The sequence below is a fragment of the Panthera leo genome, chromosome E2, assembly GCF_018350215.1.
Source record: "Panthera leo isolate Ple1 chromosome E2, P.leo_Ple1_pat1.1, whole genome shotgun sequence".
Taxonomy (NCBI): Eukaryota; Metazoa; Chordata; class Mammalia; order Carnivora; family Felidae; genus Panthera; species Panthera leo.
The window spans coordinates 15,646,010-15,665,139 of NC_056693.1; the positions used below are offsets into that span (position 1 = coordinate 15,646,010).

The 19,130-nt window shown below is 57.8% G+C and overlaps 1 protein-coding gene across 5 annotated transcripts; it reads left to right on the forward strand.

The window, feature by feature from the left end:
- The first annotated feature begins 621 nt into the window (after nt 1-621).
- Nucleotides 622-18,432, forward strand: DPF1 (double PHD fingers 1). 5 transcript variants are annotated; one of them, XM_042918700.1, is made up of 13 exons: nt 622-828; nt 4,501-4,650; nt 10,906-11,066; nt 11,163-11,270; nt 12,786-12,913; nt 13,172-13,261; nt 13,640-13,718; nt 13,917-14,048; nt 14,924-14,974; nt 15,068-15,187; nt 16,312-16,424; nt 17,005-17,116; nt 17,267-18,432. In XM_042918700.1, exons 1-13 carry the CDS (start codon nt 818-820, stop codon nt 17,335-17,337), a joined length of 1,326 nt encoding a protein of 441 aa, XP_042774634.1. In that variant the 5' UTR covers nt 622-817; the 3' UTR covers nt 17,338-18,432. The 5 variants fall into 5 exon arrangements, with proteins under 5 accessions (XP_042774634.1, XP_042774635.1, XP_042774636.1 ...); XM_042918701.1 differs by having other exon boundaries at nt 17,035-17,116; XM_042918702.1 differs by lacking the exon at nt 14,924-14,974 and having other exon boundaries at nt 17,035-17,116.
- Nucleotides 18,433-19,130: the final 698 nt, after the last annotated feature.

Genomic DNA, 19,130 nt, shown 5'->3' on the forward strand with positions numbered 1-19,130 from the left:
CAGCGTTTGAGATGTATTTGTGATCTCTGACCAGAGAATGGGGGGTGGGCGGTGGGGGTGGGGCTGGCATAATGCCCCTCCCCCGCCAGGCTGCGGTGCAAAACCTTGAGCCCAGGTGAGGTGCACAGTAGGTGTTCAGCCACAGGAATTTATGGCATGAGGACCACAGAGGGTATTTACCGCGTGAGGTGTGCCCGGCGCTGTTCTAAGTGCTTTGCGTGGACCCCCAGCATCCTCACCACAAACCCGTGAAGCTGGAATAATTAATCCTAGTTTATAGATGAGGAAACTGAACTTCCAGAAAGATTGAGGAAGTTCCCGCAGAGCCACAGGGGCGCACGGGACACTGGCCCACGGAGCCCATGCCATCCACTCTCGGCTCTGTGGCTTGTGCTGTGACCCCCCTCCCCAGGCCCCGCGGCAGCCCAGTGCTTGACGGTCATCCCTTCAGCTGTATTTTGTGTCTTCTCTCTGTGTTTGTCCTCACGCTCTAACCCAATGGTTCTCATGCCATGAGGTCATTGGAGAGATGTGGGGGCTGTTTCCGGATGGATGGTGGGGGCTGTTGACAGAGACCCTGAATCTCTAGGACCGGGGGGTTGGGGGGCGGGGTTGGGCAGGGATGGCACTTTCACAGAATGCCTGAGTGGATTCTGACGCAGGAAGTCGGTTAGCCTCCCGGCTCAGAGGAGCGCAGGGAAGAAAGGTGAGTTTAACTTCTGAGTCAGACCTGGGTTCAAATCCTAGCTCTCCCTGTCCTGACGGGTAGGAGGTCTTGGTGAGGGTATTGTCTCTCTGAGCCTAAACTGCCTGTCTGATGCTGAGGTGGTAAGTCCTGCTCCCTAAGGGTGGTCGGTGTGATTCAGTGATGTAAAACCTGTAAAAAAAAAAAAAAAAACACCAAAAAAAAACAAACAAAAAAACCCCACCTCAGTACAGGTCCTGACACACAGGAAGAGCTAAACCAATGAGACTGTACATTATCATTGTTGTTATTATTATGGATCATTATGGTTGTTGCCCTGGTATTGTGTGATCCCCAACCTCACCTCCTCTGTACTTCAAAAAAAATTTTTTAAGTTTATTTATTTATTTAGAGAGGGACAGAAATAGTACAAGTGGGGGAGGGGCAGAGAGAGAGAGAGAGAGAGAGAGAGAGAGAGAGAGAGAATCCCAAGCAGGCTCCGCGAAGTCAGCACAGAGTATGCAGGGCTCGAACTCACAAAGCGTGAGATCATGACCTGAGCCAAAACCAAGAGTCGGACACTTAATGGACTGAGCCACCCAGGTGCCCCTCACCCAGGTGTTTAATTTTTTGACAGAGGGAGAGAGAGAGAGCGCGCATTCGCGGGAGGAGCAGAGAGAGAGGGAGACAGAGGATCCTAAGTGGGCTCTCTGCTCTCAGCACAATGCAGGGCTCGAGCCCACAAACTGTGAGATCATGACCTGAGCTGAAGTCTGACGCTTAACTGACTGAACCCCCCAGGCTCCCCGCGTCTATACTTTGATATCCACATCCGGTCAGGAGACTTCTGAAGGTCATGTCTGAACATCCCAAGGGAGGTTTAGGGGAGGGCTGGATACTCGGAAGATTAGTGGGGAAGAGAGGGATGTGGGGTGGGAGGTTAGCAATAGCGTCTTCCTCAGAAGCCCAGGGGGGGCCCCCAGGAGTCTGGAACAGAGGGTCTCCTAGTGATTCCACAGGAGCTTTTGGGCTAGGATGTCAGACACCAGTGGCCGGGTGCTGGGCAGGGTCTGAGGCTCAGGGTGGGTGGACCATGTCTCCACTAGTGGCCCCACTGCCACCTGGGTATCTGTCCCAGGTCTGAGGATTCAGAACAACCCGTGTGGACAAAGACTGGAGCCACAATGCCCTCTGGTGGCCAGATGCTTGCGCTCCAGGGTTAAGTGAAGTGACCAAAGTTTGGGACTTCCAGGGACAGTATTTGTTCCCAAAACTCCAGTGACGGGAAGAGTAGGCATCAGGACCCCAAGATGTCAGAACAGACACTTACCCTGTGTCTGGAGAGGGCAAGGGGTCAGGACTTGGAAAGGATTCTCGTGGAATCTCCTACAAAAGCCCCCCCCGCCCCAGGGTGTTGTCTCAGTCTGTACAGCATGAGACTTTTTTTTTTTTAGTGTTTATTTATTTTTGAGAGGAGGAAAGAGAGTGTGAGCGGGGAAGGGGTAGAGAGAGAGGGAGGCACAGATCTGAAGCAGACTCTAGGCTCTGAGCTGTCAGCACAGAGCCCCATGCGGGGCTTCGAACTGGTGAACCACGAGACCTGAGCTGAAGTCAGATGCTCAACTGACTGAGCCATCCAGGTGTCCCAAGCATATGACTCTTGATGTCAGAGTCATGAGTTCAAGCCCCACTTTGGGTCAGGAGGCTCCTCTGGGCTCCCACAGCGCCTGTGCTTCTCTATCCCAGCCTCCACCCCTCTGCCTGGGCTTCCTCCACTCTTGGCGGCCATTGTGTGGTGACGGGTCTCTTATCCCACTGGACTGTGAGCTTAAGAGCCCGGGGAAGAGCCAGCACAGCTGTGTCCAGCCTGCCCACACAGAGCTGGGGACCATAATCCTCTAGAAAGGAGTGAATGTGCCTGCTAACCTCTCCCTTCTCTTTGCCTTGAACTCTAGACCCTCTGCTGGGAAGGTTTCCTTAATGCAGCACCCCACCCCCCACTCAGGTTGTCCAAGTGTCTGTGTGGGGCACAGTCTGGACCCCACCTGACTCTCTGTCCCCGCTAGTTGTGTGCCTCAGAGTAGATGGTGAGGAGACAAATGGAGCATGACAACTAGTTGATTCACTTATTTATTCAACAAATAATTATTGAGCACCTACTATTTTCCAGGCCCTGTTCTTTTTTTTAAATTTTTTTTAACATTTATTTATTTTTGAGACAGAGAGAGACAGAGCATGAACGGGGGAGGGTCAGAGAGAGAGGGAGACACAGAATCTGAAACAGGCTGCAGGCTCTGAGCAGTCAGCACAGAGCCCGATGCGGGGCTCGAACTCACGGACCGCGAGATCATGACCTGAGCTGAAGTCGGCCGCTTAACTGACTGAGCCACCCAGGCGCCCCATCCAGGCCCTGTTCTAGGCACTGGGGAGACAGCAGTGGATGGAACAACAATCCCTGCCCTCACAGAGCTATTTTTTTTAAATTTTTTTTTAACGTTTTATTTATTTTTGAGACAGGGAGAGACAGAGCATGAACAGGGGAGGGTCAGAGAGAGGGAGACACAGAATCCGAAACAGGCTCCAGGCTCTGAGCTGTCAGCACAGAGCCTGACGCGGGGTTCGAACTCACGGACCGCGAGATCATGACCTGAGCCGAAGTCGGCCGCTTAACCGACTGAGCCATCCAGGCGCCCCACAGAGCTATTATTCTAATGGGCAGAGACAGACACTAAGTCAAATAACTAAACAGATTTAGTACAAGATGACAAACTATGGTATGCATTGGAAGAAAAGGCATTTCAGAGGACAGAGTTATGGGGGATGCTATTTTAGCTGAGGTTCGATCTGAGGAGGTAACATTTAATCAAAAACCTGAATAAAGCGAGGGATGGAGCCATGTGGATATCGGGGAGGAATATTCTAAGCAGAGAGAACAGTAAGTGCAAAGATCCTGTGGCTGACATGGGATTGGAATGCTCCAGGAACAGGGAGGAGGCCGGTGTGACTGGAGCAAATTTAGCCAATGGAAGGAAAGAGGGAGATGAGGTTAGAAATGTGATGAAGGTTGGGGAGGGGATCACTTGGGGCATTGAGGGCGGACTGAGGACTTTGCACTTTATTCCAGTTATGAAAGAAGCCCCCGGAGGTTTTGAGCCCAAGAGCGTTGTGACGCCATATGTTTTAGGTAGCGCACTCTGACTGCCATGGGGAGAACAGACATGGGGTTGTCCAGGCGGGACACAGTGGTGGACAGTACCAGGTGGAGGGTGTGAAGGGAGAAGAGTGGGTAGATCCTGGATCTGCTTTGTGAATGTAGAGATAACACGATTCGCTGATGGGCTTGGTGTGTGTGTGTGAAAAAGAAGAGAGTCGATGATTGATTGCACTTAGAACAAAATCCATTTTCTTTGTAATGTCCTACAAGGCTCTACATGATCTGGGTCCTTGCCCTGTCCCCAACCTTGTCTCTCCCCTCACTCATCCTGCTCCGATCACACCAGCTTTCTTACTGATCTTTGCACTTGTCAAAGCGTGTTCCCTTTCCCCTCCTGTCTCCTGGCTGGAACTTCTCGGGTCTCAGCTCAAATGTCATCTTCTCAGAGAAGCCGTTTTATAGCATTCATAATTTTCTAAATTGATTTTGCCTATTTATTTTCTTCTTTGTCATCTTGTCTTTCTCCACTAAAAGGTGAGCTGCTTGAGGGCAGCGACTTTGGTCACTGCTCTGTGTCCCAGTGCCTAGAAAAGTGCCTGGCACCTGGCAAGCACTGATTAAGTGAACAAAGACACCGATTAACCTCTGTGCTCGTTTACAGGCTGGCTTACACAGAAGAGACACCCGGACAAGCAGGCATAGACAAGAACACGAAACAGATCCTTGGGTCATCCACATACCCTGGGGAGACCCAGAAGCCAGGGGCCACCTGCTCCCGCGCCCGCGGTTCCTGGTGGATGGAGAGCCCGAGGTGGGAATGGAGCACCCCCAGGGAGGCGGAAAAGATGCTCTGGGACGAGCCCAGCCCCGCCCTGTATCCCCAGCAGCCAATGGGCGTGTGGTCCTCCCGGCGCCCCCTGGGACGTGTAGTCCGGTCAGGGGCGCCCTCGGGCGCCGCTGTGCGCCCCTAGACTCCACGTCCCGTCGTGCGCCGGGAGGTGCGGGGATTGGCCGAGCCCCGCCCCCGGCCCGCCCCGCTCAGCTCGCGCCGCAGCCCCAAGAATGAATGAAATCGTAGCGCGCTGGGCGGCAGAGCGGGCGGCGCAGGCCGGGCTGGGCCCGCGCGCGGCGGCAGCAGCGCCCCGGGCCGGAGGCGGCCCAGCCGAGCGGGCCATGGCCACCGCCATTCAGAACCCGCTCAAGTCGTGAGTGTCCCCGCCGTTCACGTCCCTCCATCCCGCCCCCCACCCCTGGCCCTTCCCCCGCCTCTTGGGGAGGGGGACGCAGCGCGCGGAAGGTACTTTAATGGGGGCCCTCCAGCTCGTCCCCCCCACCGCTGGGGGACCTGCCGCCCCTTGTTGCCCCTTGGGGTTGGGGGCGGGAGCCCCTTCAGGGTCGCGGGGGCGTCTCTTCTTTGTCGCTGTCAGTGAAGGAATGTGGCGCGGGTTGGGGGGTGGCGGAGGCCGTTTCCCCACCCAGAGTGGGGGTAGGGGCTTCCCTCTCCTCCTCCTCCATCTCTCCTTCTCCGTGTCTCCGGGGGCGCCGGGGGGCATAGGGCTGGGAGTACGAACGCCCAAGTCCAGACCTCAGCCTCCGGGGTCTTCACCACCCTCCTTCCCCCTCAGCAGAGCACCTTTCTCTTTCCTCTCTCCTTCTCCGGGGACCTCGGCCCGCGTGGCCGCAGGGTGGGAGCTGAGACGTCGGGGTTCCCGGTCGGATCCCTGCTGGCTCCCTTTTTTCCTCCCCGGGTCTTCGGGACCTAGAAGCTCCGACGCCCAGGTCAGTTTAGACCGTGGGATTCCTCCCTTTCCCCGCCCATACACATCTAACCAGAGCATCTGGGACCGGATGCTTCGGGAGAGGATGCTGGCAGCACCCTCAATCTCGGGGGATTCCCTCCCTTTCTCCCTGTCCGCGTCCCTCCTCCGAGCGTTAGCTTCCTCCTGGGCCCGGTGGCTGGGAACCTGGACGCCCGGGTTCAAGCCTAGCTCTGTCCCATCCCTCTCCTCTCTTAGCCACCTCTTTTCTCTCTCTTTCCATCTCTCTCTCTCGCTCCCTCTTCGGGATCCTGGACTCCCGGGTCCCAGCGCTCCCCACCCCCTTTCCTCCGGCGGTGACAGCGGGCTCAGAGTGACAGGCGCGCGGCCGTTCCCGCCCTCCCTCCCCGGCTGGCGAGCGCGGCACTCCCCTCCCCCTCCGCCCCTGCCCGGGGGGTGGGGGGGTGGGGGTGGGGGTGGAGAAGGCGGAGGGCGAACGCCCGCGGCGCCGCACAAAGGGACTGTGGCGACCTCCCCCCCTTCCCCCAACCTCTTGCTCTCGCCGCCTTGACCTTGAGCAGCGCGTGTTGGGGGGTGGGGAGGGGGAAGGGGCCGGGAGCGCCCCCCAGCCTCCTAAAGGCCGGGCCTGATGGCTGGACCCTAGGCCCCCAGTTGTTTCTGGTTTCTGGCGGGGTCTGTTGGGAGAGGAGTGGGGCGGAGGTTAATAGGCACGCGCCTACACGTGTGGCTTTGCGGTGAGCAGGAGAGCTTGCAGGGCGTGTGCGGAGCCGGGGTCAGTGTGAGGAGGTGTGTGACGGTGACACCCTTCTGCTTCCCTCACTCTGTCTTAACACACAGACGGAGGTGTGCCCCACGAGGAACACCCTCGAGCTGGCTGGGACAGGGTTCCTGTGCAGGTTGGTGGATCTACAGGCATTCTGGCCTCCTCCCTCTGACCCTGGCGGGACCTCTTGGAGGAGGTCAGAGGAAGCGTTGGGGTGGGTGTGCCAGCGCCCTGCTTTGCCCTTCTTTGCTCTCCTCTTCAGACAGGTCCTGGGGTTGAGGGCAGACACTGGCTTCTGAAAGAATGGGAGCCAAATCCCCTTGGGAGTGGGAGGCTGGAGGAGTGCGAGGCTGGGTATTCTGACTACCTGGTTTCAAACCTCATCTTGAGCCCTAATTCTCCCCCTCCCTTCTCCCCCTCCTCCAGAGCCTCAGTGTTACCATCTGTGTACTGGGGACTCCTAACAGAGCCTATTATCCCATGGGGCTTGTGATCTTTGCAAAGCACTTAGTACAGAGCCTGACCCTGACTAAATGTAGTGATTAGTAGTCGTAGCATCAATATTGATTTCTCTTGCGGTCCAGTTCCCACATAGGGCATTGCGGGGGCCTGGGCAACGTTAGGGTGCGGGTGCCAGTGCCCTTCTTTGCTCTCATCTTCTAAGGCGTCTGCAGGGGTGGGGGTAGGGGGTGGAACTCCCCTGCTTGGGCAGGGGAGTTCAAGTGTGGGAGGGGGATCTGTGAGGGTTACTAGCGGTAGGGAAAGGGAGACAAGTTTCAGCCTGGGTCTGGTGGGGGGTGGGGGGCTCAATCGTGCTGGTGAACAAGGGCTTCCGGGGAGGTGATGGAGTTTTCTACACTCAGCCTCCAAACCGATCAAATGGATGCAAGGGTTCTGGGGTGGGGCAGGAGTGAGCTGGGGTGTCTGAGGCTGGAGGTGTGGGGAGCAAGTGTAAGCATGTGTGGGTGGTGGGAGGTGAGAGAGGAAGGTGGCAAGGGCATTCTCTGAGCTGAGCTGCTGGGCAGAGGGGGAGGGCTTACTCTGGATGAGATACGGGGTAACCAGGGGAGGGGCCTGAAGACCAGAGTGAAAATGTGGGTACCATTCCAGGTAAGCATCCCGGCTTACTCTCCTTGCCACCTACTCTCAACCAGATATGAAGCAGAGACCTACTCTGTCCTGTTGCGGGTAGGGGAGGGGGAAGGTCAAGGCCTTATCTGGGGGAGATGGGGGAGGGTTTGTGGTTTGTGGGAGGGGTCTGAGACACTAGAGGTGTGTGTGTGTGTGTGTGTGTGTGTGTGTAGAAGTGATAAGTATGGAAGACCTTGGGGGTGTCTCTCACCAGAGGGTAGGTAGGGGCATCAAGTGACAAAAGAGGTGAAGGCTATTATGCAGTCTGTCTGCCGGAGAGCCCCCTGGTGGACAAGGACATTTGTGGGCGTTTTTAATCCACGCAGGGGCTCAAACTTGAACACAAACTTTGGACGGGGGGGGGGGGGGGGGGGGGGGGGGGGGGAGGGGGGGGTCCAGGTGAGTGTTGGTGCAGCTTGGTGGGTCAGCTCACTATCTGGGGATCGCTTAGGGTACAGTCTGTGTGAGTGACAGTGGGAAAAAGAAGGAAGTAAAAACGCACTTGGGTACAGATATCTAGGTGAGTGAGTCCCTCCCTTAGTCCCACCTTCAAAGAGCCACCAGGGGCTCAGATTCCTCATCTGGAAAATGGGGGGTAAAAATAGCATCACCCCAGAGGGTCATTATGAGAATTGCACCAGTGAATCAAGTACTTAGAACTGTGTCTGACACATCATGGGTACTCAGTATATTTACTCGTTCAACAAATACTGAGCATCTTTTATGTACCAGGCATTCCTCTTCTTCTCTTCCTCCTCCTCCTCTTCTCCCTCCTCCATCTTCTTCTTTTTTTTAAAGCTTATTTATTTTTATGAGAGAGCGTGCACGCACGTGCCCGCGTGTGAGCAGGGGAAGGGGCAGAGAGGGAGACAGCATGGAAGCGGGCTCTGTGCTATCAGCGCAAAGCCCAACACGTGGGGCTCCAACCCACAAACTGTGAGATCTTGACCCCAGCGGCAGCCCGGACGCTCAATCGACTGAGCCACCCAGGCGCCCCAGGGTATTATTCTTTCTAGAAGGGTTGGCTATTTTACACCTTAACTACATATCAAATCCTCTTTGTGGAATGAGTGAAGTTTTACTGAACACTTACTACCTGCCAGGTACCTTTTAAAAACACTTTACACATATGTACTCATTTAATCCTTACGACAATCCAATGAGGTGTCATCCTCATTTTACACGTGAGGAAACCGAGGCCCAGAAAGGTTAAGTCATTTGCCCAAGGCCACATGGCCACCAAATGGCAGAGCCAGGATTTGAATCCACAAGGTGTGGCTCCCGCTGCAAAGTAGCACTGTGCGGTCTAGCCCGCGGAAGGAAGGGATAGAGCAGGGCGGGGTCACTGTGAGAGTGACAGCCCTGGAGGGACTAGATGGGGTTCTCTGGATCTGGGAGGGACTGGGGAGGGGGGAGGGGGGAGGGGGGAGGAGGGGAGGGGGAGGTGTCAGTGAGCCAAGCGCAGGCTTAGCCGGTGGACGTCTGTATGGGCACCTCTTAGGTACCTCTAAGTCTCAGGGCATTGAAGTGTTTGTGTGAGTGTAAATGTACGTGAGTCTGTAAAGGTGTGGGAGTGAAGTGTGCGTGAGTCTACGTGGGAGGCTGTGAGTATACGTGTGAATGTGTGTGTAAACTGCCGTATGTGGGTGTGTGCGAGTCCAGGTGTGCATGTGTGAGTGTCCGCCCGGGAGACTAGACGTGCGTCTGGGCGAACGTGTGTGAGTGACTGCGCGCTCCCTGGGCCCCACCTCTGCACCCGCTTCCCCGCGGGGTCCCGCAGGTCCCCGGGCCCGGGACTACGACTCCCAGCATGGCCCGGGCGGGCCCGCCCCGCCGTCGTGATTGGCTGTGGTCCCGGTGCTCCCGCCCCGCGGGAATGAATGGATGGGCGGCCTCAGCGCCCGCCCGAGCGCTGGGAGGACCGACCCGGCGGGGACCTGCTGGGGGCAGGACCCGGGGAGCAAGATGGCCACGGTCATCCCCGGCCCCCTGAGGTGCTGCGGGCCGGCGGGAGGTGGGGGAGGGCGCGCGGGCGGGTCTGCGCGGGCGTGTGTGTGTGGCGGCCGGGGGTGGGGCCGAAAGGGTGTCTGGGGGGCTGTCACCGTGGGCCGTGCTGCGCGGGGGTGCGAATGTGTGCGATCATGGGTCTCTGGCAAGAACGGTGTCCGATGCGCTGCTCCTGGACGAGCGGAGGGTGTGGGGAGCTCGGAGTCCTCTTCGGGTCCTTTTCGGGGAAGGGGGTCATGTCCCGCCCGGCGACCCCCGGGGTTGGGGAGAGAGTGAAATGGCCTGGAGGTGCGGGAGCCTTGGTAAACTTAAGTGAAGCCCACACTACCTTTGTCTTGGCGTGTGGAGTGTGTGTCACTTGTTTGTACTGTTATTTTTTTTGTTTTTTTGTGTGTGTTTTTGGATATGTGTGTGGATATGTGTTTAATATCTTTCAGTCTACCAGGTATCTTGGGATATTTGGGTCTTTGAGTGTATGTACATGTCCTCTGAAGCCGCATCATTTGTGTTCTGTGTCTGGATTTGTAGTTGTGCGTGTATTTATGTGTACATTTTTGTGTGAATATGGGTGGATTTGCCTGTTTCTATATTGTATACGTGTATATCTTTGTGTTTGGATACGTGGTGTTTTAGATGTTGGTTTCTATATCGTGTATCTTTATGATTGTGTGTACGTGTGTGTCCTGTGTGAATCTGTGCGATTTCTTTGTATAGTGTGCCTGGACATTGTGTGTGTGTGCGTGTGTGATTTGTTTGTGTTGTGTCTTTAGATATGTGTGTAGGTGCACATGTGGGTAGTTTGTTTTAACATTGCTTCTAACATTTGTGTATGTGTGTGTCTTTGGTTGCATGAGTGTGTGTGTGAAGTGTGGTGTCTGTGATCTGTTTGCATGTTGTGTGTCTTTGTGTGGGTGCTTTGTTTATGTTGTGTGTCTTTGGATATGTGATGTGTATTTGTGCGTGGATATATGTGTGTTGTGCCTGTCCCACACTATGTATCTGCGATGTTTGTGTTTTTTTCAGTAGATATTTGTGTGTGCACGTATGTGAGATTTGTCTGTTTCTCCTTTGTGAGTTTTGGGCTATGTCTCTCTTTGTGTGTGAATCCTGTGTGATTTGTTTGTGTTGTGTATTTTGATATGTGCACGTATGGATGGGTCTTGGTGTATTTTTGTCTGTTTCTACATCATGTGTGTGTATCTACCGGTTGGCTCCGGGCCTGCTTGGGTCTCAGGTTGGGGGCTCCTGAGTCCAGGAGCCACAGGAGGGGAGAGACTGGAGGAGTCGGATCACCCATTCCCGAGCGGCGCGTTGAGGGAGGGGTGCTGGACGACCCGGCGCTCCTGCCCTTGGTGACAGCCACTCGCCCGCTCGCTCGCCCTCACAGCCTAGGCGAGGACTTCTACCGCGAGGCCATTGAGCACTGCCGCAGCTACAACGCGCGCCTGTGCGCTGAGCGCAGCCTGCGCCTGCCCTTCCTCGACTCGCAGACCGGCGTGGCCCAGAACAACTGCTACATCTGGATGGAAAAGACCCACCGCGGCCCTGGTACCCGCTGGGAGGGCAGGGGCGGGGTGGGGCGGGGCGGGGCAGCGGCTTTGCGGCGGCGGCGTTCTCGGTCCTCACCGCCCTCCTCACCTGCAGGTCTGGCCCCGGGACAGATCTACACGTACCCCGCGCGCTGTTGGAGAAAGAAACGGAGACTTAACATCCTGGAGGACCCCAGACTCCGGCCCTGCGAGTACAAGATCGGTGGGTGGAGCTCCATCCTGTGCCCCGGGGTGGCCCCAGCCGGGCCCGGGGCAAACGCTGATCCGTGTGTGACGACGCCTGTGTGGTTCTGAGCATTTGCCTTTATTTCCCTTCTAGCGAGTGTCTGCAGGTGTGTGTCTGGCTGTAGTCCAGACATTCTCCGGTTTTCCCTGAGTGACTGCTTTGGACTTGGACGTGGCTTCTCCTACTGGGGCCCAGGTGTATTCCGGGGCCCGGTGCTATCTGTTAGGTGCCTAGGTGGCTCCTCCCCGGTGAACTGGGATGTGCTGCTGTGCGGCTGTCTTTCTTCCTGTGGGCGCCTGAGTGTGTGTGCGTGTGTGAGAGTGTCTGGTGGTAAGCCTTTGCGTCGGTAGTGGAGTGGATGTAAGTATCTGTGTCTCTTTCTAGGTGTTTCCAAGGACATTAGCGGGTTTGTTTCATCTCGTGTGTGTCTGGTCTCCCAGAGGGTCCGGCGGTTTCTGGGTGTGTCTGAGTGCATCGGGGTGTCTGGTGTCTCTTCTTTTGAGTGTCTGGATGCTTTGGAATGTCTGGGAGAATCTCTTCCCCCAGTATCTGCTATGTCAGGTGTATCTCTGCCCACGTGTGCTGGTCCAACCAGACCGTCTGGCCTTATCGCTTCTTGAATGTGACCAGCACTGTTAGAGTCACTGGCTCTTTCTCTTCCCTCGTCCTCTGTGTGGGTCCGGGTATATTGAAGTGTCCATCTGTGTGGGTTTTTTTCTTAAGTTTGTTTGTCTGTTTGTTTATCTAGAGAGTGCCCACACGGGCTGGGGAGGGGCGGAGAGAAAGCCGGAATCCCAAGCGGGTACCCTGCCACCAGAGCAGAGCCCGCTGACCTAAGCCGATCAAGGCGCCATGGAGTGTCCATCTGCCTGTCTTTCTGGGTGTGTCGATTGCCTCAGAGGCGCCGTGTGTGGCTCCCCCGTGTACGTCCGTGTGTGTCCATCTGAGTAATTCTCTCCAGATGTGTCTGTCTGGATCTCCGCTGTGTGTGTCCACATGTCTGGTAGGGTCTGGCTGGGTGTTCCTTACGTGGATCTGGGTATAGCTGACGATTTAGTGTCTCTTTCTGATTGTCTCTGGGTGTATCCCAGGGTTCGGATATGTTTCCTCTACGTGACTGGGTGTATCTGAGTGTCTGGGTGTATCTCCTCCTTTGTGTGTCTGGCTGTCTCCAGATGATCCGTCTGTATCTCCCATGTGTACCCTGTTTGAGAATCTGTGTTTCTCCACGTGCATCCAGGTGTAAGTGAGGGAAGGTCTGGCGTGTCTCCGTCTGAGTGTGTCTGAGCGGATCCGAGGGCCTGGCCGTGTCTTTCCCAGGTCTCGGCCTCCTTCCCAGTATGCGTGATTGAATCTTTGAGTCTGTTGCTGGTCGAGTGTGGGAACACCTCTTTCCTGAAGCAAAGGGCATGGCTCCCCAACCTGGGCAGTTTGAGAAATCCTCCAGGGACAACTTCCCCACTTGACCTCCCACCATGGCCTTGTCCCCAGATTGTGAGGCACCCCTGAAGAAGGAGGGTGGCCTCCCCGAAGGGCCTGTCCTTGAGGCGCTGCTGTGTGCTGAGACAGGGGAGAAGAAGATTGAGTTGAAGGAGGAGGAGACCATTATGGACTGCCAGGTGGGACCACCCCTCAGGGGCCCCGGCCGCCTTGTCACCCCCGCCACCTGCCCTGGCGCACCCTGTTCCCGCTCTCCGATCTCCCCTGGTTCCCTAGGGCCTCTGGGCCTCCTGAGTCGCATCCTTCCACACCTCATCTCTGTTCGGAAGACCTCCCTGCTTGCCCTGCGCCCCCAGTCTCCAGCTGTGTCCGCAACTCCCACAGAGAAGGACAGCATCCCCCATTTTCTTGACCTCAGTCTCCCTTCTGGTGTCCAGAAACAGCAGCTGCTGGAGTTTCCACATGATCTCGAGGTGGAAGACTTGGAGGATGACATTCCCAGGAGGAAGAACAGGGCTAAAGGAAAGGTATCACCCCCAAATCTTTCTCCCTCACCTCTCTCCTCAGTGACGGATCCCATACACTGAGCGTTTATCGTGGTCAGACCCTAACCCGGTTTGGCCTCACCTAATTGCCAGAGCAGCCTGAAGGGGTAGAGGACTTTATGCCCATCGCACAGAAGAGGACGCTGAGGCTCAGATATATGAACCCATTGGCAAAACAGAGATTGTATAGTGGGTCGGAGCCGCCTTCACACCCATGAGGAAGCCTCTGAGAGGTCAAGGGGGTTACTCGAGGCCCATAGTCAGGAAGTGGCAGAGCTGCGGTTCGCCTTTCAGGCTCCAGTGATGAAAACGCTTTCAGTTGCCTCCCTTCTTGGCCCCTCATCCCGCCTCTCCCCCCAGGCATATGGCATCGGGGGTCTCCGGAAACGCCAGGACACCGCATCCCTGGAGGACCGAGACAAGCCGTATGTCTGTGATAGTGAGTCCTTCTGAAGAGGGGGAAAGAGAGAGTGGGGCCTAGGGACCTCTCCCCTGCTGGCCCCCTCCCTCCTGTTCTAGAGCCCGGCGGGAGGGGATGCTCAGGCCTCTGGCAGAGGGGGGAGGTGTGATCCCCGAGGCCAGGGTGGAGGCCGCATGGGCTGGGAGGGCTGACCGGCCCTCCCTGCTCGCTCTCCAGTCTGTGGGAAACGGTATAAGAACCGGCCAGGGCTCAGCTACCACTACACCCACACCCACCTGGCTGAGGAGGAGGGGGAGGAGAACGCCGAGCGCCACGCCCTGCCCTTCCACCGGAAAAACAACCATAAACGTGAGCAGGCAGGCGGGCTGTGGGGTAGTGAGGGGCCCCGGGAGTGGGGGCTGAGGAGCCTGGGAGGGAGGGGGCACATTAGACATTTCTGGAAAATCTCCAGCTCAGCGGTCCCCTCCCCCCACCGACCATGGGGATGCTGGCTCTGGGGTTGCCATGGCAACCAACCATCTCTCCCTCGCTCCCGGCCGGGCGTAATATTTCTGGGTCTGATTTATTGTTTCAATTAGAGCTTGGGGAGGGGGGTGATAGATGACTCCCCTCCCTCTCTGCCTCCCGTTCTCCCTTTTTTGCTAAGCTTTGGCTGAGGGGCAGGGTCTGTGGCCTGGGAGCCCTTGGCGCCTGCCCGTGCCAATCTCGTGGCAGCCCTGACAGCCGAGGGATGGGAGAGGGCTCGGGAGAGGCTCCGCCAGCGGAGAAACTGTCTTCGCGCCCACCTCTTGGTGGGAGAGGGCGGTCTCTTCACCCCGTCCTCACCACGCACCGGGCACCTCTGTGTTCAGAATTTTTCTTGTGAACATCCGTCTGTTTGCATATCAGATCTTGGCCAGTGGTACCCCCAGTTTTTATCTAGTCGGGGCTTAGTTGGCACTGGTTGTGTGGTAGAAAGGGGAAGCAGGGGGGCTCTTCCTAAAGCTGTTATTTGCCAGTTTTGCCTAATAAAGAGTGAGTTGTCCTCAAAGAGTTCGGGGCTCCTGATGAGAATTATTTGGGCTCCCATCCCTGTTCTGCCGCGGCCACGACTTGGGGTAGCTACTCTCTCTCCTTACCTCCCCCATGCCTGGATAAAGGGGTCCATCCCGGGGCTGAGGCTGGGGGGCAGGGTGGAGCCTTGCCTATGGTGAGAGCCCCTCTCTCTGTCCCCCCAACCCCAGAGTTTTACAAAGAATTGGCCTGGGTCCCTGAGGCACAGAGGAAACACACAGGTAGGGACGCCTCCCTCTGCCCCTACTTGTGCAGCAGCCTTTGACTAGGTGCCCCCGCCCGCCTACGTCAACCCCCCGCCTGCTGTCTTTCAGCCAAGAAGGCGCCCGATGGCACTGTCATCCCCAACGGCTACTGTGACTTCTGCCTGGGTGGCTCCAAGAAGACGGGGTGTCCTGAGGACCTCATCTCCTGTGCTGACTGTGGGCGATCAGGTGATACCCTCACCTGAGGTTGCTGGGGGCCCGGGTGGAGGGGACGCCAGGAGTCCCGATCTGGAGGCTGGGAGGCGGAGAAGTGCATCCTGGGGCTGGAGGCATCCAGAGCTGGTGGAGTGGACTCAACTGCTGAGGACCTTGGGAAACTGGGAGGGGGAGGGGTGGTCAGAGAGGCTCTGGGAATAATGGGATGCGGTCATCATGGCGTTGCCGGTCGTAGCACGTGCTTAGCATGGCACGAGGGGCAGTGAAAGGTGGTTGCCAAGGCATTGTGGGTAGGGAACCGTGATAGTGAGTAATGGATGGCCGTTGCCTGGGCACTGTGGATAACCGAGCGCGCTTGCCACGGAGTTGCGGTTAGTGGGATGTGGTTTCCCAGGGTGGGCTTGTAGGTAATAGACTGTGGTTGCTTCAGCACGGTGGGTAATGAATTGTGGTTGTCATGGTATCACGGGGAGTGCGATAGGGTTGTCACGGCAACGGGGTAGCGTGGAACGTAACCTGTGGCACCGGGTGGCGGCTGAGGGGGTCTCCGCACTGGGGTAGTGCGACGGCTGTGGGATCGGCGTCGCGCGGTACCGCCGGGAACACTTCGGTCGCCCGCCCGTCCTGGGGGACGGGCGTTGGGTCACAGGGAACCCAGAGCGTGGGGACCCCACTGTGGAAGGCGGTTGCCACGGCGCCGTGGCTGGGAGGACGTGGCTGCCGCGTTACTGTGGTTAACGGAACCTGTCGGCCACTCTGCTGTGGGTAATGGAATGTGGCTGCCTCAGCACAGCGGCTAACAGAATGTGGCGGCCCGGGTGTTGTGGGTGGTAGAAAGTGGTTGCCACAGCACTGCGGGTAATGGAATGCGGTTGCCATGGTATTCTGGGGAGCAGAATGTGGTTACCATGGTGGCTGGTAGGAGACTGGTGGCCACGGTCGCGGCAGCGCTGCTTGCGGTACGGTCGCTGGGCACCGTGCGCGGGGCGGGGTCGGGCTGTGGGCCACGGGAGCTCCTCCGGCCCTAGGACCCAGGGGTGGGGGCCGAGCCGTCTCCTCCCGGGGGGGGGGGGGGGGGTCAGTCACCACCGGGGGCGTGGTGAGCCCTAACTGCATCCCTGCCCCTTGGCCCCCAGGACACCCCTCATGTTTACAGTTTACGGTGAACATGACGGCGGCCGTGCGGACCTACCGCTGGCAGTGCATCGAGTGCAAGTCCTGCAGCCTGTGCGGCACCTCGGAGAACGACGTGAGTGCCCGCCCGCCTCCCCTGGGACATGCCCCCAGGTGGCCTCCCGTCCGGCACCTCCGCCTCTGCCAGTCGGGCCTAAAGCCTTTCCCTGGAGCCCCTCCCTGGTGAACACTAGTAACCTGTATTATTATTATTGCTTAGTGTCCATTAACTGAGCCCGGCACTTAGTGCTCCTCATCTCTCTGACTCCTCCCAACCACCCTCCGAGGTAGGTGCTCTCGTTCCCACTCCGCAGAGAAGACGCTGAGCTCAGAGAGGGGAAATGACGTGCCCGAGGTCACGTCTAGGAAATTAGTAGAGCTGGGAACTGAACCCAACGTCCATTGCTTCCAGAGCTGGTGTCAGACCATCTCGGTGGCGTCTGAAGTGTTCCACAGAATCTATAAAACCCAGACTGCGAATTGCAAACCGGCCGACCACAGGGGTGTTTTGCTTGGCCAAGCAGGGTTTCGCAAAGATTCCGTGATGCGAAGCCCGTCTCGGAGCCCTTTCTCGTGGGAGGGACCGCCTTCCCCGGCCCCTTTGACCTACCCCTGCCCCAGCCCCCCACCCCGGTTTCTGGTGCCCGTGCCCCCAGGGTGCCAGCTGGGCGGGTCTCACCCCCCAGGACCAGCTGCTGTTTTGTGACGACTGCGATCGGGGTTACCACATGTACTGCCTGAGCCCCCCCATGGCGGAGCCCCCGGAAGGTGAGAGAAGAGGTGGGCATGACACGGGGGCGGGTGGGTCGGAAAGCTGTCTTCCGGCTGAAGACCAAAGACCGTGTCTGCTGGCTGGGAGGTTGGGTCAGCCTCTTGGGGACCCGGGCCTAAATCCCTGTCCTCTGGCCACCCCCACAGGGAGCTGGAGTTGTCACCTCTGTCTTCGGCACCTGAAAGAGAAGGCCTCTGCCTACATCACCCTCACCTAGGCCTGGCTCTGGCTCACCCGGACCTCTGGGGTGGTGCTTACCTATCTGCCTCTCGGAGCTCCTCCACGCTCTCTCCGCCCTCAGTGCCCCACAGTGGAGGGGGACAGGGGAAGCCTGAGAGGGGGCGGGGCCACCCCCTTCCCTCTGTGCAGGTGGAATGTTTGCCCTGTGGGTTGGTGGGCCCAGCAGGGCCCCTCTCCCTTCCTCCCTCCTTCCCCATCCCTTGGCGAATGGGCACCGGGGGCTTCTGCTCCCCTCAAAGCCATACCCCGCCTCTGGGCGGGCATGAGGGGTGGTAGATGCCAGCCCGGGGCACGGACACAGCGTTTTTCTAAAGAAAAAGTCAAAAAGTTAAAAAAAAAAAAAAGAAAGAAAGAAAAAAGAAATTAATATATACAAAGAGTCCTATAAGGCCTGGCTGGGTGGAGGGGGTGCTGCCGAGCGCATCCACTGGGCACCGGTCTATGCCAGCTTCCTGCCTACCAGCCCCACCCCCCAGTTTCTGGAGTTGCAGCTGTCCCACCTCCTCACCCAGTGTGGGCACCGTCCCCCTTCGTGCCCAGGGCAGGTGGGTGTGGTGTCCACCCTCGCCCCCTCTTGGTGCCCACCGTGGATACTGCATGACGTGAACCATGGTTTTGAACTCCGTTCCTGCTCCCTCCCTGAGAGCCCCACCCTGCCCGCTCTGTGCCTGCCGCCTGCCCTGGCTGGTGGGCGTCGGCTGGGGGGGCAAGGCGGGCAAGGCGGGCCCCTGCCCAGCGCCTGCTGGAATGAGAAGCACAGACTCTACAATGGACTAGTTTTTCCCCCTTCCCCTGCTCCAGTTCCCCACCGGCCAGGCCGGGCTGCCCCCTGCCACCCTCGCTGGCCATTTTGGGGGTAGCGAGGGGGCGTGGTTGTTTCTTGTGGTTGTGTGTGTTTGTTGTTCGGGTTAAAAAAAAAGGGAAATTGAGACTGCAAGTGGGGGGAGGTGGTGGGTTTGGGGGGGTCTCCCCCAATCCAGGCATGCCCCCTCCCTTGTAAACGAGTCTCCTTTATTGCCTGCCTCTGCTGTGAATTAACTTGTTCTGTGTATTAAACTGGGCCTGACCCCTCTGCCCACGACTGCCTCGTTCTCCAGGCTGGACTGGGGCACCACCAAGAAGGGGAGATGGGGGCCTCCTAGGGGGAGACTTGACCAAGGTTAACAGCTGGAGCGGGCCCGACCTCCATCTCCCTCCATCTCCCCCCTGCACCCCGCCTTTCTCTGGCTTTGTCCCAGCTCCTCCCAGCCTCGCCGGGAAAGGAGAGGGGGGATGGGGTGGAGGGGGCTCCCGCCCAGCCAGCTGTGGTTGCCCTGGCAACGGACTGCTGCAGCTGCAGTGAGCAGCAGTGAGGGGGGAGGCGGGAGCTGGGGCCTGGGGGAAGGGATGGAAAGATGAAGAGGCCGCCCCTCCCGGGCTATGGTAGGCGGTGGGGGTGCCCAGAGCACCTCCTCTGGGTCCCCAGAGCGCCTCACCTGGGGTCCCCCATCCGGATGTGGGGCAAAGAGCGGAGGGGAAAGGACCAAGGAGAGAATGACACGCACACGAGGTTGGGCGGGAGGCAGATTTGGGCGAGGTGGGATGAGGAGAGAACCAGGACACTGAAAGATCAGGAGAGAGACACAGAGCCACACATTTATAGAGAATCAGAAAAAGAGCAGGAGAGGGAAGAAATAGATCTGGAGAGAGAGGTAGATGAGTGAGCCACAGGAGTGACGGGAGGGGGGAGAACAGAAGAGAGATGGAGATTCAGTGGGAGAGGGAGACATC

Coding starts and splice junctions, on each gene's coding strand:
- DPF1 (XM_042918700.1), top strand. Junction 14,049..14,923: donor CCGGAAAAACAACCATAAAC/GTGAGCAGGCAG, acceptor CCCCAACCCCAG/AGTTTTACAAAGAATTGGCC. Junction 16,425..17,004: donor GCGGCACCTCGGAGAACGAC/GTGAGTGCCCGC, acceptor CCGTGCCCCCAG/GGTGCCAGCTGGGCGGGTCT.